Raw genomic sequence first — 18,403 nt, 5'->3', positions numbered from 1 at the left:
GCCCCGCTTCCCATCCAGCTCCCTGCCTGTGGCCCAGGAAAGCAGTAGAGGACGGCCCAAAGCTTTGGGACCCTGCACCCGTGTGGGAGACCCGGAAGAGGCTCCTGGCTTTGGACCGGCATAGTATCGGCCGTTGCGCTCACTTGGGGAGTGAATCATCGGATGGAAGATCTTCCTCTCTGTCTCTCCTCTCTGTATGTCCGCCTTTCCAATAAAAAAATAATAAAAATAAACTTTAAAAAAATTTTAGGAGACCGAAAGAACACCTGGGTAACCTATACTCTATAAATAAAAGGATATGTAACAGGCTTACATTAAATACAGCCACAATTACCTTTAGTAATAAATAAAATTGAAAAATTTGCTTTACATAAACGTTGTGCCATGAGGTACTCTGCTGCCACCTGTAGTGTCCGCATCCCATGTGGTGGCCAGTAGTCTTTTCTACTGCACTTCCCATGCATTCCCTGCTAGTGTCCCTGGAACCCTCACCCACACAGGAGTGCCTGCTCCTGGCCTGCAGCTTAGCTGAACCCCAGACACTGCAGCTATTTAAGGAGTGAACCAATGGATCAAGGTGCAATTTATCCCTTTCAAGTAAATAAACACATTAAAAGTTTTTCTTAAATTTAGAAACAAACAAAAAAAGCTAATTTCATGGTTAGTAAAATGAAGCACTTGGTAGACTATAAAAAGTATAAAGAGGCAAATCACACAAACTGATCGTATAAAACAATTCCATACCTCAGAGTTTGAACCACCATCATAAGCACTGGTAGCCAATCGGGCCAAGTTACACAGATGCTGGAATAGATTTAAGCCTGTCATACTAATGGTTTCAGGTTTCAGCTGGGGCATCTTGGGGAAAAAATTTTAGCAACAGGTTAGTACAATAATCAACAAATTCACATTATTAACTTTATCAAATTTAATCATGGAAAACAACATACAGGGAAAAACATCAGCTCAGATTCTTAATGCAACTAACATTACATATTCAATTAGGGGCCCTGTGCGTGGCCTAGCAGCTAAAGTCCTCGCTTTGAATGTGTCGGGATCCCATATGGTCGCTGGTTCTAAGCCCGGGGGCCCTGCTTCCCATCCAGCTCCATGCTTGTGGCCAAGGAAAGCAGTCGAGTACGGCCAAAAGCCTAGGGATTCTGCACCTGTGTGGGAGATCTGGAGGAGGTTCCTGGCTCCCAGCTTCAGATAGACACAGCACCGGCCATTGCGGCTCTTTTGGGGAATGAATCATCGGATGGAAGATATTTCTCTGTCTCTCCTCCTCTATATATATCTGACTTTGTAACAAAAATAAATAAATCTTTAATATATATATATATATATTCAATTAAACCACAGAAACAACGTGAGAATTCTGAGGGTCTGCATAGTCTCAAAAAAAAAAAATTTTACCATCTGAGCCAACTGTGTTCATCTGGTGAAAAAGAACAGTAAGTGAAGCTTTCTTATTATTTTTGTCCTTATTACACTTCCTAAAGTGCCTTAGAGAGACCACAAATCATGAGACCTACTAACACATGTGTCCAGAAGGCTGACAGCAGCGCTAGTTAGCTAAGGAAGAGTCACAGAACACAGCTTTTCACACTTGTGTGTCTTATGGGTAGGTACTACCACCAAAAATTGAGTAATTATTATCTGTTTTAGAAAACAAATAACCTACAAAAATGTCCCACAGCTTTAGTGCTGACATTATAAAGTGAAAAATTATTGCAAAATTTAAGAAGCAAAATACCATAAGGACTGCTAAAATGAGCAGATATGCCTATTTTTTTCATAAACTTTAACAAAAGCAGGTACAAAAATGGACATAAAATAATTTCTATCAACAAATATAAAGGGAATTCAGTGGGAAAAAAAGGCAATTGAAAGAAATAGTTACCTTCTCCAGGAAAAGATGCTTATAGGTTTCCATTCCCATAGCATGCTGATCTTTACTTCGAACTTGATTTAAAAACCAATGGAGTGCATCATCATAACACTCAGAATCTTCTACTAAACAATGCCATAAGATGTCGACTTGTTCTAAACTTAATCCTAAATTAAAATGACAAATTTTACCTGACTATGTAAAAAACAAATATCTTCACTTAAGAGTGTATCTCTCTGTGCAAGCACATAAGTTCTTCTACTTACATGAAATACAAATAAAACACTTAGTATGTAATGCATAATTCTTACGGTTTCCTGTACGAAAAATTCTGACTCACAGTCTTAAGTTTTATCCTGGAATATTAATTATAGTAGGAACACCAAATAAAGTCAGAAATACAAAGGAGACTTCCTTTACTATTTTAGAAAAAAATGCTCTAGGAAATTTCAAAAATTTATGCTTCGAACATGTAAATATGAACCACACAAAAATTACCTGAAAGCACATCTGTAAAAAATTAAGTCATCTTTTCTAAAACCTAATTCTAAAATTCGAACATATAATACTATAATAAAATTTGAACATATCATAATACTATAGTAAAATTAGCAGAGGTAACAAATTTGAGGAGTCAGTTCTAAGGTCTGAAGGTTAAAAAAACAGAGTAGATAATTTTTGGAAAGCAAATTCAAGGAAGACAAATAATACAAAATTATTTTTAGAAATTGCCAAAACTGCTTGTTTGGGGGACTACCTAAAACAGAAAATAGCAACACACACTGTGATAGACTTTACTGGGAACCCAACAAATCAGATGAAATGAGCATGGCCCAAGTGTTAAAGGATACTTAAGAATGGCAGAACAAAGAGATGAGCAATTACTTAGAACAAAAGACCTGGCAATTCAGGTCATCTAAATTCTAAATAAGGACAGATAATTAAACATGATAAAAGCATGAAAAATTTCTGTTTTGTATCAAAGAATACCAAGGCTCTAGTAGTTTGTTGGGATCAGAAACATGAAGGTATAACAGAATCACAGTTTTCTTTTGACTGAGAAAAGCTAAGATGTTTTTAAAGTCACCTCAGAAAATATTCACTTATCAGCAGCATTCTAAGTTTTATCAGAAAGAAAAAGTATCCTGTTAGTATCTTAGACACACAGCTAACGTACAGATTTTTAGTACTACAAACTTATACCTCAAAGAGGAAATAACCAATAGCCAATTTAAGCAGTTTCTTGTGTCTCAGCTGCTCCATTTGTGAGTCAGTTCCCTGCTAATGCACCTGAGAAAAGGCAACGGAGCATGGTCCAAGTGCACGGGAGATGAGATGAAGTTCCTGGAATTAAGCTAACCTAGGGGGGACTGCTGAGGCCATCTGGGATATAAACAATCAGATGGGAAATCTCTCTGTGTCTCCCTCACTCATTGTAACACTTTCAAATAATAAATAAACCTTTGAAAAAGAAGAAAAAAAAAACAGATGGAGAAAATACAACAATTTTTTAAAAAGTATCCAAGTTAATTATAGTCTCATATATAATAAGATATTAATGTAACTTTTACTAAAGAAATACACTACTGGGCCCAGCACCATGGAATAGCGGCTAAAGTCCTCGCTTCGAACACGCTGGGATCCCATATGGGTGCTGGTTCTAAGCCCGGCAGCTCCATTTCCCATCCAGCTCCATGCTTGTGTTCTGGGAGAGCAGTCTAGGATGGCCCAAAGGCCTGGGACCCTGCACCCGCATGGGAGATCTGGAAGAGGTTCCTGGATCCTGGCTTCGGACTGACACAGCAGTGGCCGTTGTGGTCACTTGGGGAGAGAATCATAGGATGGAAGATCTTCCTCTCTGTTTCTCCTCCTCTTTGTATATCTGACTTTGTAATACAAATAAATTTTTTTAAAGAACTACACTACTATAATAATATAGGCAAAATGGTGGTAGGCCAAAATGAGGATGGAGAAAAGGGAGGGCAGGATTTAAAACCTACAAAATTGAATAATGGAAAATAATACCAAAACTTAAAACAAAAAAAAAATGAAGGAAAATTAATGTATTCATAATCGGCTGATTCAGTTCAAACAAACACACATTGTACTGCTCACAATTAATAAAGGACTGGTTATTGAAAATCAAAGTTTAATCAATCTATGTTTTATTTTTTATTATGGATTTCTTTTAATTTTTTAATCTAACAGGTACAATAAATGACACAGTAACTGAAGCAAACATTTGCAAGCACACCGGTATCACAATGTTAGTGGTATGGGATACAAACAGTATGAACACAGAAAAGAAAAACATGCTTCATCTCCAGCACAGCTACACTTGAAGGGAAATTCACACTATAGGTAAGCTAGACATCTGTTATTCTGTACATTAATCACAGCAAGACAGCATGTCCTTCTAATTAAACAAGATTTATCTAACACAATCTCACACACGTAGAACGACACACACAACACAATTAATACAGCAAAAGAAAATATGGCCAGGAGAAAATTAAAATTCTTCACTTCGGAGAATATTCAATATACGAATCGGAATGTTCAGTATCTTTTAATATACCAGATAAATCTCTAGGTTTTCTAAAGATCATCTGATAAGGAAACAGAATTCAAAACTAATTTAAATAAAACTGATGCAAGGAAGGCTTATGTACAACATAGAAAGTCAATTAATTTTAAAGAGTCTAATTACTCCTGATAATATATTAATGATGATTGTTTCCAAAAGACGTAAAGTATGCTAAAAACATGCAGCTAGGGTGGGTATTTGGCAAACTGGTTTAAGATGCTGCTTTCTAGGGCTGCTAGTGGTACTGCATGCTATTTTCACTTGCAGTGCTGGTGAAGAACCTAGGCGTTTTCTGCCTTTTGTGATTCTGCCTTAATGGCTTGGCTGGGGGCTGTGTGAACCTCAGGCCTGATAGTCTACGTGACACCCTGCAGGACACCTGGCAGGTCACGTAGGCAGACCACTCCTCAGGAAGGAGGTACCTGGTGTTTGATAAGATTCACAGCCCAATAGCTCATCAATTTGTACTTTTTGAAAGTTGCTTGTTTCAAACCCACCAATAGAAGCCTACTAAATCATGACTGTATAATTAATAGCCTGAAATGTATAAGAACTGGGGGGCTTGGGCTCTCGGGGCCTCCCTTGGCTCTTCTGGCTCGCGCTTCTTTTGTCCTCCTTGTGGATCCTTGCAGCCTCAGCTGCAGCTGCCCCTCCCCCGCCTAGCCATGCTGGGCTGGGAGAGGTTGCTGGGTTACCTAGGCTAACCTGAATAAACCATCTTTTTGCCTCAGCACCGACTTCAGACTTGATGATTATCTGGGGGTTTCAAAAAACCGGCACAACACTGGCATCCCCTATGGGCACTGTTTCAAGTACCAGCTACTCCCACTTCGAATCCAGTCTACTTTACTGGCCTGGGAAAGCAGCAGAGGATGGCCCAATGTTTTGGGCCACTGAACACACATGGGAGAACTGGAAGAAGCTCAAAGCTTCCAGCTTCAAATCAGCCTGGGTCCAGCCATTTGATAATTAGGAAGTGAATCAATGGATAGAAGTGAGAGAGGAGTTAGTGGGTAGTAGGCAGTTAGGGTATTCTGGGTCCCTGAGTAAAGGAGAATTTCCCCACCATTTCTTGGACGCACCAGAACACGTCTCTTCCAAGGGACAAGGACGACAAGGACGCTATTAGCTTATCAATGCCCCACCTGAAGTATTATCGGCCATTACCTCTGGCCATTGTGGAAGGGCCTCAGGCTGATAAGTGATGCATATCTGCCCAAGGCCTGGAATGTCCCATATCCTGCACCTCCCTGATCTTTTGCCCCAAAACCGAACACCTGGGGACCACCTGGGGACGGGGAAATTCCTTTAAAAGATCCCAACACTCCCCATGCACGGGTCCTTTCTATCTCAAAGCCCCCTCCCGTCACTAGGACGGGAGTCTTCTCTTCTCAACTTTCCTAATAAATCTTGCGTTAAAACTAAACTGTGTCCGCATGAAAATTCTTCTTTCCTGCGAGACAAGAATTTGAGGTTGCTGCCATACTCGGAGTCAAAATTCCTGCAACAGTTTTGGTGCCGTGACTCGGATTCTACCAGCGAGACTTGAGTTCATCTCCAGCCAGCCTCCAGACATCCATCTCGTCGGACGGTGAGCAAAGCGGACTCTATCCTGTTTTTCGGAGACACTAGCTCTCCACAATTAGTAACTCTCGAAAAAAGAAACACCGGGTCCCTGTCAGCCAGTTAAATGCGGTTAGCGCGGCTGCCGGTCTTAAGACTCAGGGGCGAGGCTTGCTGAGTTTGGCTAAATTGATCCCCTGGAGCTGGGGTCCTTGGCTCCAGGAATGTCGGTTTTGTCCAGACTCAGTTTCCTTTCGCGGACTAAGCCCGTCGCGTGAGACTGGGAGAAGTCTTAGGGCGCCTCAGAAATTCTGGTCAGGGCCACTCCCTGATGCTTTTCGAAAGGCCTCTGGACTGTACCCCAGACTCCGACAGCCCGTCAGGGTGTCGGGCTGAAATCTGCACTCTTTCCTTCCTTCTGCGGGGACTCAGTCGTCACCACAGTGAGGCCACGAGCCCTGGGCTGCGTGCCTCAATTCCCAAACAGCCTCAGGCACTGACGAGTCCTCCGTTACCTTTTCTGATATCTTCTCCAAAAGCTTTTTCTCACTAAGTCTCCTCATTCTCTATGGATTCAGTTTTTGGGTTTTCTTTTACTGGTCAGTATGTGCTAAATACCAGCTGGTCTGTGATGGGGAAAGGAAAAGGCAGGCAGAGTTTCTTTCTAGGCCCCTCTAAAGATGAGATCTAAGATAAACTTAACTGGAAAGCGCTTTAATTCCTTCACAAGGCAGTCAGCAGAGACAGTTCCTCCAGGTTAGCTCTTAACCAGTGTAGTCGCTAATGTGAGCAGAAAACCAGAGTCAACACAGGTATTCCTCCAGCTCTCATTAAGGACATTGTTACACAGGCTTATAGAATCAGGCCGAAGTTTGAGGTCAGGCTTGTCAGCTCGAGGTTAGAACAAATTTCAAAAGGAGAGCATATTTGTCCGGCAGAAGTCCCAGACGCAGCAGGGTGCAGGGGATATTTTTGGCACATGCTGCTTCTGACTTATATGTTCTCCAGGACATCAGAGTATTGCACCAGGCAGAGGCCTAGGTCTAGCATGGCGCAGGAAACAGGAGCGGATTTTTCACTCCTGGCACATGCTGTTCTAACTGAGACGCATCCCATAAGGCGTGGGAGGTCGAGCGACGTGAGTCAAGTGTACTGACTTCACTCCCACCTCCCTCCCTACTTCTGTGGTCTTCAGAGTACACCTGGACGCCACGGGCTAGCAATAGGAGTTTTAAGAGACGTCTTAAACTCAGGAGAGATAGAAACTGAGGGACGCTTCTGTTTTCTTATCCTCTCTTTTCAGATGGGAAACAAGCCATCCACCACAACCCCCTTGGGGTTTATCCTCAAGCACTGGGATTCCTTTGATCCCCAGAATCTAAAGAAAAGGCGCCTGATCTTTTTCTGCACCACAGCCTGGCCAGGCTACAAGCTAGAGGATGGAGAGGGCTGGCCTCGAGAGGGAAGTATAAACCTCAATACCATCTTACAGCTAGATAACTTCTGTCGAAAGGCAGGGAAATGGGCAGAGATGCCCTATATTCAGGCCTTTTATGCGTTGAGGGAAAGAAAAGAGTTTCAGGAAGTTTGCAAGGTTGAGTCAGCTACCGTAGCATCTTCACCTCTGTTGGGACCACAGCAGTCCTTCCCGGACCTGCCTGCTATTCCAACCTGTCCTCCTTACTCTCGGGATATGCTTCCCACAGGGCCCCCTGCTAAGATGCTGCCCCTTCAGCAGATGCCAGGAGTAGGAGGGCCAATTCGGGTCCAAGTGCCTTTTCCCTTACAGGACCTTAGACAGATTAAGGCTGACCTAGGGAGCTTTACAGATGACCCAGACAATTATGTAGATGCTTTTCGGGGTTTAGCACAGATGTATGAATTATCCTGGAAGGATGTAATGATGCTCTTTGATCAGACTTTGACGAGACAACAAAGGATCACAGCTATTCAGGCAGCTGAGGAATATGGGGATGATGTGTTTATCGCCCAAGGAAGGGATGCTAAAGTTTCTGTCCATGATACTTCCATATATTACCCGTCAGGCAAACAGGCAGTTCCCCAAGACGAGCCTAACTGGGATCCTAATGATCCTTTGGACGAATGGCGAAGGAAGCACTTTGTCACCTGTGCTATTGAGGGCTTAAGGAAGACAGGTTCCAAACCGCTTAATTACTTTAAGTTATCTCTAATTGATCAAGGACCACAGGAGAACCCCTCAGCCTTTTTAGAACGTTTAAGAGAGACCCTAAAGAAATATACTCCACTTGACCCTGACTCTGTGGAAGGGGAGACAATCTTGAGAGACAGATTTCTAATCCAGTCTGCTCCAGACATTAGAAGGAAGCTCCAGAAGGTTGTAGTAGGATCCGACAACTCCCTAGATAACCTCTTGAAAGTAGCCACTATGGTCTTTTATAACAGAGAGCAGGAGGGGACCCCAGGACCAGAGAAAAGGAGCAGGAAGAAAGGTGAGCTCCTGGTAATGTCACAGTCTCAGTCAGACCCCCGGAGAGCTCCCTTGTGCTTTCGGTGTAAGACCCGAGGCCATCTTGCCAGGGATTGCCGGAGGAAGCCTCCAGGTCCATGTCCTATTTGCAAGGAAGACCACTGGAGGTTTGACTGTCCTCGGAGGTCTGAGACTCTGGGGCCAGTCACCTCTGAAAAGTCTTCCATACAGGACTGAAGGGGCCCGGGGCCTTCCTTGCAGGCTCCGGTGATGCATTCCATCGGCAACCAGGAGCCCCGGGTGGTTCTCACGGTGGAGGGAAATCTCATAGATTTCCTCTTGGATACCGGAGCCACATTTTCCGTCCTTCGATCTGGTCTGGGGGGCCCCCTCTCTTCTCAAACTGTGACCGTAAAGGGTGTGTCGGGAATTCCCCAAGTTAGACGCTTTACTAAACCTTTGAGCTGTGTCTGGAATGATCTGATGTTCACTCATTCCTTCCTGATTATACCAGAGAGTCCTGCACCCCTACTAGGTAGGGATCTCCTAGCTCAAATGAAGACTACAGTACTGATAGGGCCAGGAGAGACATTATGCCTTCCTCTAGTAGAGACAGAAATTAACCCAGAAGTTTGGAGTGTACAAGGGAAGATTGGTCGAGCTCTAACTGCACAGCCTGTTCAGATTCACCTTAAAGATGCATCTTCCTTTCCAAATCAGCGGCAGTATCCCTTAAAGCCTGAGACACGGAAAGGATTGATAGCCATAGTAAGCAATCTCCGGGAACAAGGACTTCTGAAGCCTTGCAATAGTCCCTGCAACACTCCTATCCTAGGGGTTCAGAAGGCAAGTGGAGAATGGAGACTAGTACAGGACCTTCGTCTCATTAATGAAGCTGTAGTGCCCTTACATCCAGTGGTCCCTAATCCTTATACTTTACTCTCGCAGATCCCAGAGGGGACAGCTTGGTTTACAGTGCTAGACCTTAAGGATGCTTTCTTTTGTATTCCTCTCCACTCTGAGTCTCAATTTCTGTTTGCTTTTGAGGACCCCCACACCCAGTCCTCACAATTAACATGGAATGTCCTCCCACAGGGTTTCCGGGACAGCCCTTATCTTTTTGGGCAAGCCTTGTCCAGAGACTTACTAGAATTTTCTTATCCCCAGATAGTTGTTCTACAATATGTAGATGACCTCCTCCTTTGCGCCCAGACGGAGGAAGACTCCCAGAAAGGGACTGTAGCTCTCCTTAACTTCTTAGCTGAGCGAGGTTATAAAGTCTCAAAGTCTAAGGCCCAACTGTGCCAGCCTTCTGTAAAGTATTTGGGTCTGACTATATCTGAGGGAAAACGGGAACTAGGAGAGGACAGAATCAAGCCTATAGTAAACTTTCCTCTCCCCACAACCCTCAAACAACTAAGGGGTTTTCTAGGAGTGACTGGGTTTTGTCGGCTCTGGATACCAGGGTATGGAGAACTAGCTCGTCCCTTATACCAATTAATGAAGGATACACAGACGGCTGGAACTCATATTCTAATATGGACTCCAGAGTCTCAGAGGGCCTTTGCACAGTTAAAAGAGTCCCTTCTTAAGGCCCCTGCTCTGAGTCTCCCTACGGGCAAGATTTTTAACCTATATGTAACTGAGAGAAAAGGAATGGCATTAGGTGTCCTAACCCAGCTAAAAGGACCTGCTCAACAACCTGTAGGATATCTCAGTAAGGAACTAGACTTAGTGGCAAAAGGGTGGCCAGCCTGTCTCCGCACTGTCGCTGCAATTGCCATCTTAATACCTGAAGCTACTAAACTTACCTTGGGACAGGATCTGGTAGTATATTCACCCCATAATGTGACAGGATTACTGGCTTCAAAAGGAAATCTATGGCTAACAGATAATCGTCTTTTAAAATATCAGACTTTACTGTTAGAGGGCCCAGCAGTTCAGATTAAAACCTGCTCATCTCTCAACCCTGCCACTTTCCTCCCAGAAGAGATAGGAACTCCTGAGCACGACTGTGAGCAGGTAGTATTACAGACATATGCAGCCAGAGAGGACCTTAGGGAAACACCCCTGGAAAATCCAGACTGGGTTCTTTTTACAGATGGCAGTTCCTTTGTGGAACATGGAGTTCGCAGGGCTGGGTATGCAGTTGTTACCTTAGCAGAAACTATTGAGAGTTCACCATTGCCCCCAGGTACTAGTGCCCAGCTAGCCGAGCTAATAGCCTTGACTCGAGCTTTAGAACTTAGTAAGGACAAGAGAGCCAATATATTCACTGATTCTAAGTATGCCTATTTAGTCTTGCATGCCCATGCAGCTATTTGGAGGGAGAGACATTTTCTCACAGCCAACGGGACTCAAGTCAAGTACCATAAGGAAATAGATCGTTTACTGACCTCAGTGTTTCTTCCCTGTGAGGTAGCAGTTATACACTGCAAGGGACACCAGAAAGGAACAGATGATATAGCAGAGGGAAACAGATTGGCAGATTTGGCCGCTCGGGAAGCAGCGAGAAAGACTCCTCTTGAGGCTACAGAGGCTCCTTTAATCTGGGAAGGGATGCCACCTGAAATTCAGCCTCAGTATACACCTGAAGAAACTCAGTGGGCTCTTAGTCGAGGATATAGCCTTCAGCCTAATGGATGGCTCCAGTCAGAGGAGGGAAAGATTCATCTCCCTGCCTCAAGCCAATGGAAGGTTCTTAAAGCTCTTCATCAGGTTTTTCATCTAGGGCGAGATAAGACTTTACAGATGGCCCAACAGCTGTTTACTGGAAAGAACTTCCTCAAGACAGTCAAGCAGGTTTTAGGGGCCTGTGAGTTATGCCTCAGGAATAACCCTAAAAACCTTAAGCTCCCACTCTCTGGGATGCAGAGAAGAGGAAGTTATCCAGGGGAAGACTGGCAATTAGACTTTACTCATATGCCCAAGACCAGGAGTGCCCAATATCTACTAGTTTGCGTGGACACTTTCACTGACTGGGTAGAGGCATTTCCCTGCAGGACTGAGAAAGCCACCGAAGTAGTTAGAATTCTTCTCTCAGAGATCGTCCCAAGATTTGGGCTCCCAAAGAGTATACAGAGCGATAATGGACCCTCGTTCAAGGCAGCTGTTACGCAGGGAGTATCCAAGGCTTTGGGCATACAATACAATCTCCATTGTGCGTGGCGTCCCCAGTCTTCAGGCAAGGTAGAAAAGACCAATGAGATCCTTAAGCGCCATCTGAAGAAATTGTCTCAGGAGACTCATCTCCCGTGGGTAAATCTACTGCCTATGGCTTTAATTCGCATCAGAAACACACCCACGAAATTAGGCCTAAGCCCCTTTGAGAAGTTATATGGGAGACCTTTCCTCACTAATGATCTAGTGACAGACCAGGAGACAATGGACCTTACTAGATCAGTTGTTCAATTGGCTAAATTTCAGCAAACTCTTCAGCAACTGCCTGAGAAATTATCTAGAACCATGGGGGTTCCTAAATTTAACCCGGGAGACCTAGTATTAATAAAGACCTTTCCCACTAACTCTCCTTCTCTCTCTGAGTCTTGGGAAGGCCCCTTCACTGTAATTTTGTCCACCCCTTCCGCTGTAAAGGTTTCAGGCCACGAAGCCTGGATTCATCACACCAGAGTCAAGGCTTGGAACTCTGAACCTCCAGCAGACCAGTCGGCGGAAGACGTTCCTGAAATTGCCACTGATAAGGACTACACCTGTGAACCTACCCAGGGACTCAGGCTGCTGTTTAAAAGGGCCTCACCTACAGATAAGTAATTTATGATGACCCAGCTCTCACCAGTGCGGGGCAGTCCAGTGATGCTATTTTTAACGGTTTTATTACTATTGTCTTTTTTCCCAAGTAACACTAGAATAGTCTCTGAGGTCACAGTTACAAGTCCACGCCCAAGTCTAACTACTAGGGGTACAGACAGGGGGAATTTACGAAATCACACAGTGGTTAATTCACTCGCAGCCACTGAAAATCTATGGACTCACCTAGCATTTAATGTATTAAATAGAACTTCTTTTTGTGTACGTGAAGGGACATCTCCGTCAGAAATCTTACAGCAGAACTTAGTAGGTCTCGGTACCTCTTTTAAGAGCTTCACAAGAATAACTAACCAGAACATATCTTCTCTACCTGTAGCCAAGAGGCCTGTATCTCATCCTATGCCACTATTGCTTACTATATATGATGACTGTGTATGCATCTCTTGTAACCAAACAAAAAGGCATAATTGCTCCTCTATAACTTCTGTAGATTATTCGACTGACGTGAGCATGCCACAGGGCTGGAGCCTCCTCTGTGGCAACATGTCTTTTTCCATAATTCCTAAGTCATATACGGGCCTTTGCTCTGTAGGTCGGGTCGTGTCACTTCTAATCTCCCCAGTGACCGCATCTACACGTTCCATACGCTCCAGGCGGTCATTATCCCCAGACTGTGATGATTCTTTAACTTTATACACAATAACTAGTACAGTATTTAAGGCTTTATTTTTTCCAGGTGCTGTGGTATCCACCCAGGAACAGACAGAAATAGATGAATTGGCTTGTATATTAGAAAAAACTGCCAATGCCACTGCTAAGGCCTTATCCTATCTTAATGAGGAGATAAATGAGGTTCGTACGGGAGTCCTACAAAATCGGGCTGCCATTGACTACTTATTACTAAAGAATCAAATAGGATGTGAGAAACTCCCAGGTATGTGCTGTTTTAATCTAACTGACAATTCCAACCTAGTTGAAAGGGAGATTGACAAGTTACACGAGGAAGTAAACAAGATACACCTGTCATCAAATGTTTTCCTTGGAAACTGGGAAAAATTCTCTGCACATTGGGAGTGGTATTCTTGGGTATCGCCTTTTTTAAGCATAATAGGAATAATTGTTCTTTTACTCCTGTTTGGACCATGCATACTAAAATGCTTTACTCGTTTTGTGTTATCTAGAATCCAACAAGGGGCAGAAGCGTTCCAGGCACCTCTGGTGACTTCTACAACTTATTACCGGGGACCCTTAGACCGACCCCCAGAAGAATACCCAACTGCTGCCCTTGAACTACGCCCCCTGTCAGCAGGAAGCAGTTAAGAGCGGTCGTCGTCCCAGTCCCCTAACAGCAGTTAGGGTCACTTCTTCTGGGGGGCGGAATGAGAGAGGAGTTAGTGGGTAGTAGGCAGTTAGGGTATTCTGGGTCCCTGAGTAAAGGAGAATTTCCCCACCATTTCTTGGACGCACCAGAACACGTCTCTTCCAAGGGACAAGGACGACAAGGACGCTATTAGCTTATCAATGCCCCACCTGAAGTATTATCGGCCATTACCTCTGGCCATTGTGGAAGGGCCTCAGGCTGATAAGTGATGCATATCTGCCCAAGGCCTGGAATGTCCCATATCCTGCACCTCCCTGATCTTTTGCCCCAAAACCGAACACCTGGGGACCACCTGGGGACAGGGAAATTCCTTTAAAAGATCCCAACACTCCCCGTGCACGGGTTCTTTCTATCTCAAAGCCCCCTCCCGTCACTAGGACGGGAGTCTTCTCTTCTCAACTTTCCTAATAAATCTTGCGTTAAAACTAAACTGTGTCCGCATGAAAATTCTTCTTTCCTGCGAGACAAGAATTTGAGGTTGCTGCCATACTCGGAGTCAAAATTCCTGCAACAGAAGCATGTCCATTCTTGTGCTTTCTCCCGTTGTTAATTTATGAAAAGTATAAAAAAATCTAAAAATAACAACAAATCATTGCTTTCCATGTCAACATCCTGTAAATGTGCTTAGTATTGACCTCCAGCTCAACTTCCAGCTACAGTGTCCTCTTAATGTATATTCTGGGTAGTAGCAGAAGGTTGCCTGAGTATCTGGGTCACTACCACACATATGAGAGACTCAGATTGAGTTCCAGGCTCCTGGCTTCAGTCCCAGATGTTGAAGACAAATGGGGAATGAACTTGTGGAGAAAGATTCCTACCTGCCTTTCAAATAAATAAAGGAAAAGTTGCCATTTTTAAAGATTGAAGCAAAAAAGAGAACAAATCAGGGTCATATTTCTATTTCTAAGAACACCGAGGATATGCACTGTTTGGGAGCTTATGAGAAACAATGTCCGGACAAACAGAAAATATTCTCAACACTACACCTATAATCAAAAGACTTGCAAGAAAACAGCAAAGATACTGTGTTGGGGTCCCTGCAGATGTGGGGGACATGAAGGAGTGAAGAGTGTTGTTCCATTGCAGGCAGGGCTGCAGGGAATTTCCTGCTGTTTGGCAGGGCTCCTTGGACCTCTCTGCAGCCACCTGAATGCAACTCCACCTTCTTTTGCATGGACACCAGACAACCCTGCCAGGGAATTCCAATCCATCCAGGCATTGTTTGCTACTGTGGGGCTGGTCTTTTGCTCAGTGTGAGCTTGGAGGTTAATGCAAATAATAACATCTTGCAAAAGGGCCTTCTATTATTCCTACTGTCTTGGCTGTCCCCATTGACCTTATGCTAATCAAGGGACCTATATTAAGGCTTTCATTCTTTCCTCATTCTTTAGATTCCCCTTTTCTTTGGGATACAAAATTAAGTTGTAGGATAAGACTTGTAGCAAGAACTTCCATTGTTTCTAGGTAAAACTAATGGCAGAATTATCCTTAGAAATTCCCAACTTGACAATGATGTAAAAAGTCTGAGCCAGAGTTTGACTGTTTTTGTATAAATAAAGCAGACAGCTTTCCTGCATTGCCCATTATGATCATGAAATCCTAGTGGTCCCTCTTTCTTTCCTCTTTGCGCCTCATCCACACACCTTTCGAGAGTTCTGAACTCAGCAATACTGTGCTTACCAAATCATCTCAGGCAAAAGACTTGAGATTATTGTAACAGACCTTTTAAAATTTTACTAAAACATACACAGGAATCTCAACTGTCAACATTTAAGCAATTTACAAATGTACTGAGATTAATCATACATACACAAAAAACTTACTGAAATGATCAGGTGATCCTAGAGTTGAAAATACACAAGTCAAGAACTGGAGTCGAACTTGAACTTCAGCACTATGACTGTACCTGTAATTATAAAGACATAACTAGCTATACAACATAACTTTTATACAGCAAAGTGTGAAATATAAAATTTCTGCTGCTTGGTGAATGAAAATGACAAAAAACTCATTTTGAAATTAGATGTGGAAGTACATCAGGGTGATAAACAAATGTTATTTTAAAACTAATTTAGAAATAAAAAGTAGCTCAAACACATTGCTTATCACTGCCCCATTCACAACACTATATTCCTCAACCAAGGAGCACTAAAATACTATCGGCATAATTGCAAATCATAAAGAATATGGCTTCTACAAAGCTCTGGCTTTGAATGTTATTTAAAATCTGAATTAACTCCATCTCTAGGTACATAGTTGCAATGGAAGTTTGTCAGTGGAAGTAGTTCTTGAAGCAGTGAGGTTGTAGGTATATGCAAACAAAGAACTGTGTCATACATATTTTTAAAGATTTGTTTATGAAACAGGCAGAGCTACAGAGAGGAGAGAGATCTTTCATCTGCTGCTTCACTCCCCAAATGGCCACACTAACTAGTGCTGCCCCAGGCCAAAACCAGGAACCAGCACTTTCTACCAGGTCTGCTATGGGCAGCACCAACCCAAGCCTGCAGCGTTATCAATCCTATTAAAAAAGCGGGATCAAAGTGTCCTCCTTTACAGAGGGCCTTAAAACCCCAAATGCTTCTTCCTCTGTATTTGCATGTCAGAATAATAGATTCATAATCATAGGAGACAAGGTGGTTTAATTCTTTTGTCTGGTCTCTCGCTTGCACAATCCAGTCCCCTCACTCACAACTGAAAGGATCCCATGTGCTCCATCAAGGTTCAACTGGTGGCTAAAAGCACAAGTCAGGAGAATTTTCTGGGATGTCAAATTAAAAAAATGAACATTGACAAATTCCCATTAGATTGGCACATTCTTCTGTAATTACAAGAAACAGTCTCCCCACAAGCATGAACAATTAATGACAAACCAACATCTTTACAAAGAAACAGAAGCTCACAACATTCTCCTTAGTTTAACTGTTGAAAAGCACAGGGTTTTCCTCTAAAGCCCACTGAATTCAAGAAACACATAATTGGGGCCAGTGTTGAGACTAGATCAGGGAAAAGCCAGGCTGGGTTGATTATTCCTACTGGTGCGAACAAAGTTAGAAGTGGGTGAGGGTTGTTTGGGCTTAGCCACAGCATCAGCAGGCAGAAGCTGGCACTGGGGGCTAGTTCTGTCAAGTCAAACCACAGAACTACCTGGAGAGTGCATAATCTGGGAGTGGGAGAGGCCTGGGAGGGAAATAGTGGGCTCCTCCCTCTTGAGTTACCACTTCCACAGGAGGACATAAAACTAAGATAGCGGCTGGGTTGGAATGGGGTGTGGGACAGAATGGATTATTGCTACACATACTGGCAAACCAGGGTAGGGGGCCTGGTGGGGGTTACTGCAGGTCACTCTGACTAGGCTGCAGCTCCCACTGGTTTATGTGAGGGGCACGTATGTGCTGGGCAGAACCAGGTTGGACTGCAACACCCATTGCTTCCAGTGGAAGTCGGGAATGAAAACAGAACCAACCCAGCAATTACAACCACCAGCTGATCAGGGTGATTGACTGTGCCGGGCCCTGTACTTGCTAGTACATACATGAATCTAGTCTAGAAACACCTCAGACAAAGTTTCTTTGGAGATCTTCCTAATCTAAATGCTGGACTCAGTACCCTAACCAAGAAAAGAGAGAAGACAGAACAGGTGAACCAACCATCTCAGCTATGATGGACTATGTCAATCAGTGGATTTTTTAAAGACCTCATAGTGCTTGGAGTGGCAAGATTGGCAGCGATTCATAACTTGAAATATCAAAACCACATGAGCAAGATCCTCAGAGTATGCCCTACATTCGGGACCTCGGGAGGGTGGGAAATTGGGTGGGCCTTCTCCCTTAATACCCCACTTTAAACATGAAGGAAACAATATGGAAAAAATACTAGTCTTATCCACTTTCCTGTAGCCCTTGAACCTTTTTACCCTAATTACCTATGTAAAGATTGTCAAAATAAAACAAAACAAAAAAAACAAAAATACTGCCAACTCTTAAAAGGTGCTAGTTTACTACACACAAGAGAAGTAGCAAAACAGAGGGAAAAAAAAAATCCAACCAGAGGAAAAGCAATGCTAGCTGCAATACTTACCCTAAATGAGAGGTACTTACAGTGCATGTTTTTGTCTTCCCTCTCTTACAGCTTGAATGTAGTAAACCAAATTATCAAAGAAAAGCTTCATCATGTTCAATTCTTTTTCAGCCCACCTGACCCAATTGCAGAAAACATGAATTTTAAAAGGCGCATGAGTAGAGAATATATTCACACTAGGACAGAATAAAATGCTTAACAAATCTTAAGGAAGAAAAACTATCAAAAATTGTTTTGCTTATTTAATGAGAAAATATAAAGCTTTGTTTCTTAACTTTTATAAATTTGAAGTATACTGTTTTAACATAAAAAAAATCAATACCTTAGACTGAGATGAAATGCGTGAAAAACTATACATACAATTTTAAACACTGCATTAAAAATAAGTTAATGCTCCATGTAATGAAAAACTACATACATGCTTTGGCTATTATTCTGAAGAATTGAGCAAACTGACATAAAAACGGACGTCAAGAAGTTTAAAAAAGAATTCAGAGGTAAGCTTATTATGCTGTAAAAACTATGAGTTCATAATGTTTTTTTTTTGTAATAAACATTTCCCATGAACTCTTTGAAGGTACATGTATTTCATAGAAAAGGCATGTGATGCAAATTCACTGTATCCTTCTCAAAACCACTGAAACTTTTTGAAGACAAAAGAAATGTCTACATAAGATGTTCCAA

The 18,403-nt window shown here is 43.0% G+C and overlaps 1 protein-coding gene across 3 annotated transcripts in view; it reads right to left on the bottom strand.

Annotated features, from left to right (window-relative positions):
• The window catches only part of USP34 (ubiquitin specific peptidase 34), a 204,572-nt gene that overhangs the window by 94,876 nt on the left and 91,293 nt on the right, over window positions 1-18,403 (bottom strand). For all 3 annotated transcript variants that reach the window (XM_040993392.1, XM_040993394.1, XM_040993393.1), the window contains 4 exons: window positions 17,740-17,835; window positions 15,463-15,545; window positions 1,904-2,058; window positions 745-858 (listed from right to left, as the gene is read on the bottom strand). In XM_040993392.1, coding sequence (XP_040849326.1) covers window positions 745-858; window positions 1,904-2,058; window positions 15,463-15,545; window positions 17,740-17,835 — 448 coding nt within the window. The remainder of the gene's footprint in view (window positions 1-744; window positions 859-1,903; window positions 2,059-15,462; window positions 15,546-17,739; window positions 17,836-18,403) is intronic.

Source organism: Ochotona curzoniae, unplaced genomic scaffold (assembly GCF_017591425.1).
Source record: "Ochotona curzoniae isolate NIBS_2020 unplaced genomic scaffold, NIBS_Ocur_1.0 contig_883, whole genome shotgun sequence".
Lineage (NCBI taxonomy): Eukaryota > Metazoa > Chordata > Mammalia > Lagomorpha > Ochotonidae > Ochotona > Ochotona curzoniae.
Note: the sequence above shows the minus strand (reverse complement) of the source record. Positions and strands in the feature narration are given on the sequence as shown.